This window comes from Dasypus novemcinctus, chromosome 26 (genome assembly GCF_030445035.2).
Source record: "Dasypus novemcinctus isolate mDasNov1 chromosome 26, mDasNov1.1.hap2, whole genome shotgun sequence".
NCBI lineage: Eukaryota > Metazoa > Chordata > Mammalia > Cingulata > Dasypodidae > Dasypus > Dasypus novemcinctus.
In genome coordinates this window covers 7,836,000-7,851,500 of record NC_080698.1, presented here as the reverse complement: position 1 = coordinate 7,851,500, position 15,501 = coordinate 7,836,000, and the positions used below count along the sequence as shown (strand labels likewise).

Sequence of the window (15,501 nt, the reverse complement as noted above, 5' to 3'; positions counted from 1 at the left end):
TGCTCTTTTATCTGGGTTTTAAAAAATATATATCATATTTTTATTTCATATATACATTATTTTTTTCTTTTGAAAAACCAAACAGAAAAGGAACATGAGAGAAACAGATAATGCATGAAATAGAAAAACACATACTAAAAATACACCCCCACCCCCAAACACACTCTAATTTTTGGCTGCATTGGTGCTACTTGGGTTTATCAGCTATTCAGTGTTTATCAGACAATTTCTGAAGATTGATTTGAGCCTTTGACTAAAGGATAGTGTTTGATCAAGGGCAAGCTATGAACATACAGCGAATGGACACAGAGAGCAGACAACTGGCAGGGGGAAGGGGAGAGAAATAAATTTTAAAAAGGGGGGCAAGCTATTATATGCATTGAAAAGAGTGTACAAAACGTTGCAGAGAAAACCCTGAAAACACAGAATGTTTGTGGTTATAAGTGAGGCCTATGAATAACATTCTTACCAGGAATGAAAGAGATTGCTGGTATATGGATTTAGTGATAAAGAAGCATGCAATACATTGAGTTTATGTAACACTGTGTGCTTGAATTCTTCAAATGAGAGGTAGAATTACACTTGTTGGTCCATCCAGCCAGCATTTGAGTGTTGAATATGTGCCAGGCACGTTCTTTCTTATTTTCCTTTCTCCTTTCTTCTTTCTTTCTCCTCCTGTCATCCCCTAGGCACTGTTTTTGATGCTAGAGATAGAGCAAAGAATAAGACAGCTTCAATCCTTAACAATTAGATTATTTTTTTCTTTTTAAGATTTATTTTTTATTTATTTCCCCTTCCCTGCCCCCCCCCCCCCCCCCGTTGCCTGCTCTCTGTGTCCATTCACTGTGTGTTCTTCTGTGTCCTTACATCCTTGTCAGTGGCACCAGGAATCTGTGTGTCTTTTTGTTGGCGTCATCTTGCTGTGTCAGCTCTCCATGTAAGTGGTGCCACTCCTGGGCAGGCTGTACTTTTTTCACGCTGGGCGGCTCTCCTTGCACTCATCAGCACCATGCGTGGGCCAGCTCATCACACAGGTTAGGAGGCCCTGGGTTTGAACCCTGGACTTCCCATGTGGTAGGCGGACCTCCTATGTGGTAGGCAGATGCTCTGTCCATTGAGCCAAGTCTGCTTCCTGCCAGCTCTAAACTTTTAAATCAAACTAAGAATTTATCTTCCAGAAGCATTTTCTATGGTACATAACTGCTACCACAAAATAGCTCCCCAATTTGAGGTCATTGTAATAAATTACTTTAATCATTTGTAATGAACACTTGTGATGCCAAGAGCATATGCAAAAAAACCCAAAACCCTAAATAGATTAGAATTGTGAATTGTGTTTTATCCTTAGTTGAACCCTCAATATAGCTGTTTTAAGCACACACACCCTTTTGTAAATGAACCTGTTATCTTTTGGTGTGCCTAGATTTTTAGTACCTTAATGCAACAGACATTTAAAACTTTTAAAAATTAGTATACGTTTTTTCCCCTTATAATGTGTGTAAGTGCTGATAAATGTCACTCTTACTCCTTCCCAAGTTTGATAACCCCTCTGAGAGATGGACAGGAGGAGTCCAGACAGAGAAGACTATCAGCTTTGTCCTACCTGTCTTTATCTGTTTTCAGTTTTTCTCATAGCCCGATATTGACAGGTGGACCACCCCAGGAACTGACTAGAATTTTTCCTTTGTACAGGTAATAGGAGACCAAGAGGGGAGAGAGCCCAGATAGATGGGCACTATGGGCAGGCATACACAGTTCTTTCTCCCAAATTTTCCCTTGTGGGGAGGAATGAGTAACAGCTGTTATGAAAAATCAGTAGTGGTTAAGAAAAGTGAGTAATGGTTGTTAAAAAGTGAGCAATGGCTGTGAATAAAAATCAGAACTAGTGATTCTGTGTGTCAGAATGACCTACAGAGCTTCTTTAAAAAACAGTGATGCATGGGATTTAGATTCATTTTGTCTGGTGGGGTTTCTATAAGTTTCCTAGGGCAGTCTAATTGTACAGCCAGGGTTTAGAATCATAGCTTTAGTGAAAGGCCTTCTATGTAGGAAAAAGAGCCTAAGGGGATAGAGATGTCACCTACCTTTTGTATAAGTCCCTAAAGTGGTACTCCTTTCCAAAATAATGCTGTTAACCATACCTTGTATCATCTAGTACAGAATATAAACATGCTGTAGAGTCAGACCATCTGATAGTATAACCTTGGGCAGGTTGCTAAGCTTTTTCTTTTCTATTATTAGGTAAGTCGTGGGTTTATAGAACAATCATGCATAAAATACAGGATTCCCATATACTACCCCACCACCAACACCTTGCATTGGTCTGGAACATTTGTTAAAATTGATGATAGCACATTTTTTTATAATTGTGCTATTAATGAAAGTTCATACTGTAACTTAGGGTTTATTGTTCATATATTGTAGTTTCATGGAATTTTTAAATTTTTTTATCATATATATAATTTAACAGTTCCCCTTTTAACCATATTCAGTTATATATTTCAGTGCTGTTAATTGCTTTCACAATGTTGTGCTACCATCACCACCATGTGTTATCCAAACATTTCCATCATTCCAAACAGGTATCTTGTACCTTTTAAGCCTTAGCTTCCTGTTCCCTATCACCACCCCATGCCCTGGCAACCTGTATTCTAGATTCTGACTCTAAGTTTGCTTATTCTGTTTGAAATCAGTGAGGTCATACAATATTTGTCCTTTTGTATATGGCTTATTTCACTCAACATGTTAAGCTTTTTAAAGGAAGTTTTCCCATTTTGTAAAATGGGGTTAATAGTACTTACCTCACAGGATTGTTTTGAAGCTCAAATAAGGTAATATATTTGAAATGCTTAGCATGGTATTTGATTCATAGGATAAGTAGACAATAAATATTGATAATCATCTTTATTAGATAATTTGTATATAGTATTGAAGGTTTTTAAAAATCTGCATTCATAGAGATTGCCTTATATCTAAATAGTCTACATTTGTCATTTTTAATGACAACTGAATATTATACATCTTGACCCTTCCTTGGTGACATTTGGGTTCTCATTTTCTACAAATATTATTAGAACCAACAATCATGTAGAAAGAGGAATTCTTTGCTTTTCTTGGGGTACTCTGCTATAAGTGGGATTACTGAGTTACAAAGGTATGGTGTTACGAAATTATGCTAAGGGTAATTGGGTAAAGAATTTTTGTGCTCAAGAGTTAACTTGATGGCCTAGAATAGTGATGGGTTGTCTTGGAATAAAATGGGTTCTAGGCCTCAGACTCACACATCAAGTAAAGGTACCTTAATGCTTAAAAACACATTTCTCAAAATATTTTTTGGTATAGTATTCGATGCCTTTTGAAGAGCAACCGTGACTTTATGTTTATCTTTTCTATTTTTGTAACAATACCCATGAAAATAAATGTTACATTTATTTGACCATTAATGAAGTTGATTTTGCATTTGTAGAAAAATATGCTGATAGCAAGAATTGGCTTACACATGTAATTTTCCTTGTGGTTTTATATAGCTGAGTTATTACCAACCTTTTCTTCTTGTAAGAAAGGATGGGGAGTGAGACTTTAGAATTATTCATACGAATACTCCCAGTAAAGGAACTATAGGTGATTTCAGTTTATATGTAAGAATGCATATGAAGAAGGCATACAGAAATTAGGATTATCAGAAGGCATAATACTGCCAGAAATAGTATGCCCCCATTCACTTAGATGGCTGCTTTGCCAGTAAGATACAAGCTATAGTAGATATTTATACACGCACACATGTATATAGGTATATATGTATATACGTGTGTGTATCTTGTTTTTAAGATATATGTCCTATATGTTTATACCTCTTTTAAAATCCAAATACAAGTCAGATTATGGAGACAATTAAATTTCAGCATGTTCCTTCCCATTTTTTTCTTGCCATGTAAAATCGTTCATCTTTAAAACAATCACCACTTCTATTCTACTCTAATAACCCTTCCTTTGGTTTATTTTTTGCAGGAGGTATATCGAATTCCAAAGAAAAGTCAGACTGAAAAGGAGAACACAGGTAGGTATTCAGATATACTCTGTATATATATGGCTTTACAGATACTTTTTTGGAAATATGCAGAGGTAACTGATAAGAACTTTAGCCTTTTGGCACCAGGGAAAGCTAGATAATATGTAATGAAGTAAATAAAATATTTGGTGTAAAAGTTTGTAGGCACATAACTTTTTTTTTTTTTTTTTTTGAGGTATGGGGGCGGGTGATTGAGCCCGCTCAACCACTAAACCACATCAGCTCTCCTGAGTTGTTTTTTTGTTGTTGTTTGCTTATTGTTTATTTTGTTGTTGTTTTAGGAAACACCAGGAACCAAACCTGGGGACTTCCCATGTGGGAAATAGGCATTCAACCGCTTGAGCCTCATCTGCTCCCCTGTTTTATTCTTTCTTAGTGACTTTTTCCCAAAGGAGATGTTCCTTTTACTACTGCCTGTGTTGTGGCTTCCCTTGAAGTCATGGCCTTTAGTAGCTTTTCTTCCATTTATCTGTTGCTCTAGAGCAGACGTTCTTAAACCTATTTCCTAGAGGCCTGTGGAAGGGACTTTATATATGCAAAATCCTATGTATGTATTAATTTTTCTGGGGAAAGTTCAAAATTTTTATCAGCTTTTCAGAATGTCAGTGACCCCTGTAAAGAATAGTAATAGGGAAGCTTTAGTAGGCTTGTTTCCAACGTATTTCTTGAGGATTCGAACGAGGAGGTCAGTTAAAGTACTGTCATTGGTTTCTTAAGCCCCGGCAGCACTGACTTAATATAAATAGAGTACAGGATACAGTATGTCTTTGTTTTTGTTTTTGTTTTTGTTTTGGCTTTTTCCTTTACTTTTGAAGTGAAAAGTTTTTTTTTTATGATCTTAGTTTGTTGATTTAGACCCATGAATTGTCCTTTGCTTCCATTGTTGTATCTTTTAGATATTTTTTAAAATCAACAGGTTTATTCTCTTCCTAGTGACATCCTACTTACGAAATTCTTCCCATAAGAATGAAGGCAGGTCTGGGCAGTCCCTGTTGACAAAAAACCAGTGATACCACTATAGTTGAGCTTACCGAGTTTAAACCATTAACAAGATGGACAAATCTTAAATATCCATTAAGGTTTCCCCCTGATATTTCACAAAAATCTAGGCTGGTGTGACCCTCCAAGAGATGTAGGGAATTATTGTCAACTATAGTAGTCTCTCCTTCACATATAGTATACCCCCCAACCCCCATCTCTGTCTTGAGTTTTTAGAATAAGGAAAAGGCATATATTTCAAGCCTGTCTTCTGTGTTATATCATGTTATCCCTCCATGTCAACCAGTTAAAGAGAATTTTTGAAAAACCTTATTTTTTTTGGAAGAGTTATGAAATATTAGGCACCTTGAAAAATAGTCAAGCTCCTCCCTCATTTTATGTCAGGAAATCAACAAATACCTTCTGAGACAACTGTTAATGTTAGCCTCTCTTCAACATATCCTCATAAATGACTGTAAATTAGTAACTCTTTTACGATATATTGGGTTGTTGACCAACTAAAAGGAGAACTGCAAAAATAATGGCACGTTCAAACCTAACCATACTGCTTGGGGAGGTTTCCCACCACCTGATAGCTTTTTTTTTTAAATAAGAAAAGGAAAATCTAGTAAATATTTATTTAGAATTGCTTTGTGTTATGAAAGATAATTTATAAAAATTCTCCTCAAGAAGAGAGCAATCAGATTAATCAGGTTGTAGTACTAATACACTCAAAGCAATAGCATATAATACCAGTCAATATATATTGGAATGGAGGCTTGCATTTTAAACAGACAAGCAGACTACCTTGCTAAGGTAACAGGAGCATCTTGCATGCATATTTTTCCAGAGAACTTGTTAGAAATGTTGTTGCATCCAAATTCAGGACTGGGTAGATGAGGGAAATATATCCATTTGTTGAAGAGAAAATATATTATACAGTTGACAAGTATCACAATGGAGAAAAGTCTACCAAATAAACTTTTTTATAAACCTTTCCCCTTAGTATCTGAACGAGGAAGGGATGCTGTTGGCTTCAGAGATCAAACAGCTGTCCCGAAGACTCCTAACAGGTCTCGAGAGAGAGACCCAGACAAGCAAGCTCAAAATAAGGAAAAAAGGAAACGAAGGGGTTCCCTTTCACCACCCTCTTCTGCCTATGAGCGAGGAACAAAAAGGCCAGATGACAGGTAAGTGGCCTATGTGAGCTACTCTCTTCTGAGCAGGTCGTAAAGTACTCAGGTCCTTTTCTGATCTTAGACACCATAGGCTTTTGGAATTAGTATTTTCTCTTAATGAGGGAGTACAAAATTTTACTGATAAATCTTAAGACAGATTCTCCTTTCACATTAATATTAGCCATGAAGACCTTCATAGATTTTTGATACTTGAGTGGTTTCTACTTGATCACATTTAAATGCTTTTTGGGGAACTAAAGCTTTGTACCTCACAGGGGAAGGGGAGTTGTTTTCTAGTGAATCTTTTGCCATGCTGCTGATTGTGACATACCAGTGAAAATGCTGATCTTTGGGTCAGAGGCTCTGTTGTCATGCTGGTAGAATAACAGGCCACATAATCACCGATTAGGGGATAGAAAATATTTATTCTAGAGAAACTTTTTAAATTAAATTTGCCCTTTAAAACATTGAAATATAGCATTCATATAATGTACTTGTCAGCATTTTTAATTTTGTGCAGTCTGTAATGGTATCTCATAGTGATTTTTAATTTGTATTCCCCTAATTACTAAATAGATTGAATATCTTGGCATACATTTGTATTTATTGGCCATTCTTGTTCCACTTCTATTAAGTGTATTTTTATAGTCTTGCTCATTTGTTTTTTTTTTGTTTGTTTGTTTTATGAGTTTTAAAATTTATTATAGATGTAATTCTGATTTAGTAATAATTTTTGCAAATATTTTCTCCCCAGTTTATGATTTGTCTTTTGACTCTATGCCTTTTGATAAACAGGAAATTACTAATTATGGTGTAATTGAATGAATGTATCCATCTTTACTTTATGGTTAGTGCTTTTTTGTATTTTAGAAAATCTTTCCCTACCCCGTCCATAAGATGACAAGTTTTTATGTTTTTTTCTAAGAGTTAAAGTTTTGCTTTTCACATTTAAGCCCTTAATCCATTTGGAATTAATTTTTGTATATGTTGTATAGTGATCCAGGTTTTGTTTTTTTCTTGTGAATACTCAATTGTCCCAGCCCCGTTTAATTGAAAGCCATCCTTTTTCCCCTTTATCTCCAGTGCCCCTCTCTCTGACAAGTTTTCATAAAGAATGTTTCTGGGTCCCACAGACCCAGACTGTAGCTTATATATTAAGGCTTTTTTTTTTTTTTTTTTTTTAAATTTTTCTCCCCTTCCTCCCCTGCCTCCCGCCCAGTTGTCTGCTCTCTGTGTCCATTTGCTGTGTGTTCTTCTGTGTCCATGTTTATTCTTGTCAGCAGCCTCGGAATCTGTGTCTCTTTTTGTTGTGTCATCTTGCTGTTTCAACTCTCCATGTGTGCGGTGCCACTCCTGGGCAGGCTGTGCTTTTTTTGTATGGGGCGGCTCTCCTTGCACTTGGGGCATCCCTACATGGGGGACACCCCTGCGCTGCACGACGCTCTTTGCGTGTCTCAGCACTGTGCATGGGCCAGCTTACCAAACGGGTCAGGAGGACCTGGATATCGAACACTGGACCTCTCATATGGTAGGCAGATGCTCTATCCATTGAGCCAAATCTGCTACCTCCTACCCATTCTTTATTCTTGATTTTTTTTTTCCTGGGATGTCTTGTCCTTCTCAGACTTTTGTTCTTCCTTAAAGTCCGTTTCTCAAGTTTCTCCCCTTCTTTCCTGCTTGTCCTTCCCCTCTCCCCCCCCCCCCCCAGATGATTCTACTTCACATCTTTCAGTAGTGGGTATATCTATATCTGTTTAGTTCGGTCTTATTTATTTAATATTTTAATAAAGATAAAGACCTCCTTTAATCTCTTTAAATTTTTCCCCAAAAAGATGAATACATCTTTTATTGTATTAGTCAGCCAAAGGGGTGCTAATGCAAAATACCAGAAATCTTTTGGCTTTTATAAAGGATATTAATTTGGCATAGAAGCTTATAGTTACCAGGCCATAAAACAGAAATTACTTCTCTCACCAAAGTCTATTGCCATGTTAGGGCAAGATGTCTGCCATCATCTGCCAAGAGTTCAGGCTTCTTGGGTTCCTCTCTTCCCCAGGTCCATTTCTCTCTCGGCTCACTTGCTGTGTGTGCTCTCTCCACAAGGCCAGCTGTAGACTATCAGGTGAATGGCTCTGTCTTTTCTGACCATGGCTTCTGCCCTGTCTAAGGAGCCATCTCTGACCTTTGGATTCTTTTCCTGTGTGTTGACTTCCCGGGCTCCAGCTCAAAGTTCAACTTCCCTTCTCTTCAGTGGGGTTTCTCTGACATGGCCCTATCAAAGTCTTAATCATTATTTAATCAAGTGAAAGTAAAACCTCTCAGTCTAGTACACTCTAATATGCCCAGAGGAAAAGACCAGCTTATAAACATAATCCAGTATCTATTTTTGGAATTCATAAACATTGCTAAACTGCTGCAGGTGTATTTATTTCTGGGAACCTTAATGTTTTGTTAAAAAAATTTTTGCTGCTGGTGTTTAGAGATACAGTTTAACTTTTGTATGTTGAGCACTAATGTTTGGCAACCATGCAAAATTGTTATTAAGTCAATTTGTACATTTGGTTTTTCTTCTGCATTTTTTGGGAGGTAGAAGGGGAACACAACTTTTTCTGTGTCTACAATCCATATCATATGAATTTATTTTGATTTTCCTTTCTAATCCTATGCCTTGTTCTATTTTATTTTGCTAACAAAAGAACTCTAGTTCAAATCTCAGAATGTTAATATTTCTTATCCTGATGGTTGATTTCTACTTGTTTGTATTTTCCGTCCATTTTTTAAAAGCTTATTGTATTGTTGGGATTTTTAAAAACTTCTTAGTTGGGTTGCTTAGCTTATTAATCTTCAACATTTCTTTTACTCGCCTAATAAAAGGGTTTAGGGATATAAAGTTCCCCATAAGTACCACTTGAATTACACCTTTAATAATGCAGATTCATCGTCTATTTCTAAATACTTTTAAATTTCCATTATGATAAGTGTGTTTACATTTATTTTTAAGTTTTCAACTTAATTGCCATTAATGGGTCTGTGTGTTACTAGTTCTTGGGATTTTGTTGAGAATAAAAAAGTTCCTTACAATCTCCTGTGTTTGGTATGAGTAGAGATATGCTAACTTTCTGTTGATATGCGTATAACTAGTATACCTTTTCCTTCCTTTTACTTTTAATCATTCTGTGTTTGAGAAATTGTTTATAGCTTATTGTTTTTTAAGCTCATGCTAATCTTTTAATTAGTCCTTTCATTCAATTTAATAAAGTCTAAAGTTACTAGAAACATCAGGACTTCAGAACAATAACTCTGTTCACTTAGCCTTCCCACTTTATATGCTCTTGTTGTCAGGTATTATAATTCCTTCTTAAATCACCCCCATCCCCCATTATCTGTTGTTGTTAATATACACACATGCACAAACAAGCGTTTTCAGTTCATATTTACCCAAGTGTCTCAGTTTGTGAGACTGCTATGACAAATACCAGAAATTGGTTTGGACTTAAACGACAGGAATTTATTGCCTCATTGTTTGAAGGGTAGAAGAAATCCAAAATCAAGAAATTAGCAAGGCCTGTTTTCTTCCCAAAGTCTGTAGCATCTGGTGGTAGCTGTTGGCAGTCCTTGGGTACTCCTTGACATGTATCCCATTGCGATACCCTCTTCTTTCTAGCTTCTGTGACTTCTGAGTTTTCTTGTTAAGGCCTTCAGTATTGTGTATCAAGACCCACTCTGATTCATTTGGCCACAACTTAACTAAAAATAACTTCAAAAGATCCTATTTACACTAGGTTCACACCCATAGGGATATGGGTTACGATTAAGAATGTGTGTTTGTAAGACCTGCTGTATGTGTGTGTCTGGGGAAAAGGTGACATTCCACTTGGGTGAGAGGCTTTACTGTGAGCCTCAGCCCAGGGAACATGGTATCTTGCCACAAGATCCTGAGCACCTGGCTGAGTGTGCTGGAGTGAGGATCTTGAACAGAAACTTTCTTTTCTGTTGTTATTTGAGACGAAGCTTAATATGGCTAAAGATACACTGTGAAAATTGAGTTTTTTAAACAAAAGATCAAATTCCTCCTTCACCTTTGCAGATTTTTTCCAGCAAATTACTTGCAGTGAAATTCACCATTTTAAACATATAATTCAATGAGTTTTGTCAAATGTATGTAGTTGTATACTGGTCAACTCAGATGATATAGAAAACATCCATTATCTCAAAAAATTCCTTTTGTAGTCAGTCCCTTTGTCCCTGTCTGTCGTCCCCTCTCTTCTTCCCCATCCTCACCCCCCTACCCCAGCTCCTAGATACCACTGATCTGCTCTCTGACTCTCAACTTTTGACTTTTCCAGAATGTTATATAAGCAGTATCATACAGTATGTAACATTTGACTTTATCTCCTTCCATTTAGTTTCGTGTATTTGAAATTCATTCATAATGTCTCACTTCTTTTTTATTTCTCAGTAGTTTGCCCATTGTATAGATGTCCCACAGTTTATTTATAAATTTATCAGTTGATGGGCATTTGGACCATTTCCACTTTTGTCTATTATGAATGTTTCTGCTATTTACAAGTATTGATGTAAATATTTACCCCTGTTTTTGAAAGATAATTTTCCTGGGTTAATTGTTTCTCTTTTAAGAAGTTATTCTTCAGTCTTCTGTCTTCTACTGTTGCTCTTGCAAAAGTTGCTTTTTTTGATATTAAATTTGTTGTTTAAGTTGCTACAAAGCAATTTGGCTTTTCTCTTGGTCTACTAAGATGTTCTCTTTGTTTATGGTGTTATGCAGTTTTATTACTGTATGTTTAAATGGAGATTTATTTTTCTTTTACCTGGTTGAAATTCATTGAGGTTTTTGAAGATGTGAAGATCACCTCACAAGTTTGTTAATTCTCTTCATAGTCAATCTGCTTAATCTTAGACTGAAAACTTGGGGCCCTGAATTGGATTGGATTGAATTCTTTGGTTCATGTATCATTAGTCTATGCATGGCCTATTTATTAGTGAAATACTTAGTAATTTATTTACTATAATGTATTGAGTACTGGAAATCTCAGTACAAGAGTTAGGATCCCAACAATTTTATAAACCAACCAGTATCATTCCTACCTATCCCCACGTTTACCTTTTACACCTGAAATAGCACCATCTTATACTCTGGTATAAGTTGATGCTTCTACTCTTCTGTTGGTGAGCATTCAGATTTTCTCATTTTTGCTATTATATATAGTGCTTCTATGAATGTTCTTATGTAGACTTTTGGTGTTTGTGTGCAAGAGTTTTTCTGGTTGTATGTATGTGAGTAGAATTGCTTGATTGTTGGGTGTGAATGGTCAATTTTATGTGAAAATAGTTTTTTTAAAAAATTTTTATTTTGGTAATGTAGAAACAGTATACAATTTTCCATTTTAACCCTACTATCAAAAATACAATTTAGTGGTATTAATTACATTTAGAATGTTGTGGTACCATTTCCACCCAGCCAATATCAAAACATTTCCATCACTCTAAACAAAAACTGTATCTACTAAGCAATAATTCCCCACCCCCCACCCCTGGTAACCTGTCATCTACTTTCTATCTCTGATAATTTGCATATTCTAGTTATTTCATACACGTGAACTCATACAATATCCTTTTGTGTCTGGCTTATTTCAATAACATGTCTTCAAGGTTCATTCATGCTGTAGTATGTATCAACTTCATTCTCTTTTAGGACTGCATAGTATTCTGTTTTATGTATATTCTACCTTTTGTTTACGCATTCATCTGTTGATGAAAACTAGGGTTGCCTCCACCTCTTGGTTATTGCCAATAATGATGCTTTGAACACAGATCTACAAATATCTGTTCAGGTAATTGTAATCCTTTATTTAACTTTATCAAAAACCACCAAGCTATTTTCTACATCAGCTATACCATTTTGCATTCCCACCCCACCAGTGCACAAAGGTTCCTGTTTCTCTACATCCTCATTGACACTTGAGATTTTCCACTTTTTGTTGTTGTTGTTGTTGTTGTTGTTGTTGTTGTTGTTGTTTTTATAATAACCATCCTAATATGTATGAAGTGGTATCCCATTGTGGTTTTGATTTTCCCTTCTCTAATGGCTAATGATGTTGAGTATTTTTTCATGTCCTTATTGGCCATTCGTATATCTTCTTTAGAGAAATGTCTGCTCAAGTCTTTTGCCTACTTTTTAATGGTGTTGTCTTTTTATTGTTGAGTTTTAGGAGTTCTTTATGTATTCTGGTTATTCAACCTTATCAGATATAGTTTCCAAATATTTTCTCCCATTCTGTAGATTTTTTCACTTTCTTTTAAAAATTGCTTTTTTAAAAAAATTTTATCGATACCTATAAATAAAGCATAAATCCATCCAAAGTGTGCAGTCAGTGATTTGGTATAATCACATATTTGTGCATTCATCACTTAAGTCATTCTTAGAGCACTTTTATTATTACAATAATCATAAAAATAAAAAACAAAAAACTCATCACTTCTCAGTCTGTTTCCCTTCCCATACATAGCTGCTGTTCTTTTTCCTTCTCTCTTGTATATTTGTATGTAAATTTTGTGAAAACAGTCTTATATATGCAATACCACCCATATTCGTGTTCTACATTAGGTTTTACTATCTTATATAGTCCCCCCATGTTAGTTTTTAACTTTCCTTCTGTTAATGTACATGACCTTAAACTTTTTATTTATTTGTTTCCCTCCCCTCCCTCCCCCCCGCAGTTGTCTGCTCTGTGTTCATTCGCTGTATATTCTTCTGTGACTGCTTCTATCCTTATCAGCAGCACCAGGAATCTGTGTATTTTTTTTTTTTTAAGATTTATTTATTTATTTCTCTCCCCCTCACCCCCACCCCGGTTGTCTGTTCTCTGTGTCTCTTTTGCTGCGTCGTCGTCTTTGTCCGCTTCTGTTGTTGTCAGCAGCACGGGAATCTGTGTTTCTTTTTGTTGCGTCATCTTGTTGTGTCAGCTCTCCGTATGGGCGGCGCCATTCTTAGGCAGGCTGCACTTTCTTTCGCGCTGGGCGACTCTCCTTACGGGGCACACTCTTTGTGAGTGGGGCTCCCCTGTGCAGGGGGCACCCCTGTGTGGCAGGGCACTCCTTGTGCGCATCAGCACTGCACGTGAGCCAGCTCCACACGGGTCAAGGAGGCCCGAGGTTTAAACCGTGGACCTCCCATGTGGTAGACGGATGCCCTAACCAAGTCACCTTCCCAACCAATTCTTTCTTCTGCCAGCTCCAATCTGTTGTTAAATCCCTTTAAGGAAATATCTTACTGAAGTTATTGTGGTCTGTGTTCTTCAGTTCCACTATTTATTTATTTATTTTTGGTTCCTTCTATGATTTCTGTCTCTTAATTGAAATTCTCATTTTCTTATATATGGTCTTATGTATATCCTTTAGGTCTTTGTGTGCATTTTCCTTTATCTCATTTGGCATATTTAAGACTATTTTTAAAAATTTTTGTATGCTAAGTCCAAAGTTTGGTCTTCTTTGTTTATGGTTTCTGATGTTGTGTCTTGCGCCTTTGGATACATCGTCGTTTTTCTTTGTATGCCTTGTAATCTTTTGTTACATACTGGACAATGTGATGTTTTAATGTAGGGGTTCTTAACAAGGAGTCAGTGAGTTTGAATCTAAATTAAAAAAACAAACAATATTCTGGGGATGTGGCCCAAGCAATTGGGCACCCACCTCCCACATGGGAGGTCCCAGGTTTGGTTCCAGTTCTTCCTAAAGAAGACAAGTAGACACCACAACCTTTACAACCAGCAGGTGTCACAACCAGCAGGGAGCGGAAGTGGCTCAAGCAGTTGGGCACTCACCTCCCACATGGGACCTAGGTTCAGTTCCTAGTACCTGCTAAAGAAGACAAGCAGACAAGGGAGCTATCTGGAGGAAGGGTGGGAGGGGATACAAATAATTTTTTAAAAAATTTTAAAAAATTCTTGTGGGGACATGCTAGTGTGGGTATGGTATATTTATTAAATAATACACAATATAGTACAGCTAAGTAAGGGGTCCATGGTTTTCACCTGACTGGCAAAGGTGTCTATGTAACAAAAAAGGTTAAGAACCCCTGTTTTAATGTGTTATCTCTGGAACTGAGTTCCTGAGGTGTCTGTTTCTTAAGCTTGTGTTCAGCTTGTGTTATGCCAGAGATTTCCTTGGATGCCAGGCAGGAACTAACAGTGAAGTCCAACCAAACATGAATGAATGAATGAATGAATGAATGACACCTTTCACATTTTGCAGATTGGCACATTGGCTCTGTGTTGAGTGGTGTTCACCTTCTGAGTTAAACCATCTTAACAATGAGCTGAGGAACAACCTGAGACAAAAGCATAGTGTCCTTTGCAGTCTTTCCTGAGCACGTGTCTTATCCTGGGCATGTCCTCTTGACTTTAGGAATACCCCCATATACAGGAATATAAATGTCCTCTCTTATCCCTTGAAAACTCTCTCCCCATCCTTTGTGCTCTATTTGTCTTATAACCAATAACCAGTAATCTTTGGTCTCATGCCACTGTCTTACAACAAGGGTTTTCTCTGCTCCCACGGTAGCTGGGACCAGGGATCGCACTGGGCTGGCTGTACACCATGCTGGGGTGTGGGCAGGGGAATACCAGTAATGGTTCCATGAGGTTTTCCTACCTTTTTTCTGTTTCCTTTTTATTGATTCAGTACTCACTACTTACTGCAGTGCAACCTTTTGACTGTTTTCTGGAGCTCTGATAAAGATGATTTTGCTAATTTTTGGTTGTTTCAAAATTCTGTGGGGTGTGGAACACTGGAACATCTGTTACCATCTTGTTGATGTCCTTTTGATAATTGAATTTTTGTTGTTGCTGATCAGCAAATATTTATTGAATACGGATTATATAGTTTGATAATTGTTTTTTTTAATAATTAAGTTTTAATTTCCATTTTTTATTTCTAGGTTTTTCATGGGATTCTTTTTCAAATCTGTGCTGATAATATTTGATGATTTTTTGTTCCATAGTCATGTTTTTAATAGCCTCTTTTATTTCATTAAGCATATTGAATAAAATTGTTTTCTGGTTGTCTTAGATAATTTCGTTTTCGCTTTACTTGTATTCATTTGTTGTACATACATATAAAATAAGTTTGTTTTTTAATGAACTCAAGTTCCTTAGAATTTTACCTGTGAGAATTCATTGTTCTCTTCCATAAGCTACTTGGATTTATTTCTGTCAAGCATCTAACACTTTAAAGAAATTTTAAATTTCCTTGGGGGTT

At 36.5% G+C, this 15,501-nt stretch overlaps 1 protein-coding gene across 1 annotated transcript in view; it reads left to right on the top strand.

The window, feature by feature from the left end:
* SETD2 (SET domain containing 2, histone lysine methyltransferase) overlaps window positions 1-15,501 on the top strand; it is a 130,215-nt gene that overhangs the window by 86,920 nt on the left and 27,794 nt on the right. The window contains exons 13-14 of the mRNA XM_071212047.1: window positions 4,009-4,057; window positions 6,054-6,237. Of these exons, the coding sequence (XP_071068148.1) occupies window positions 4,009-4,057; window positions 6,054-6,237 (233 nt within the window). The remainder of the gene's footprint in view (window positions 1-4,008; window positions 4,058-6,053; window positions 6,238-15,501) is intronic.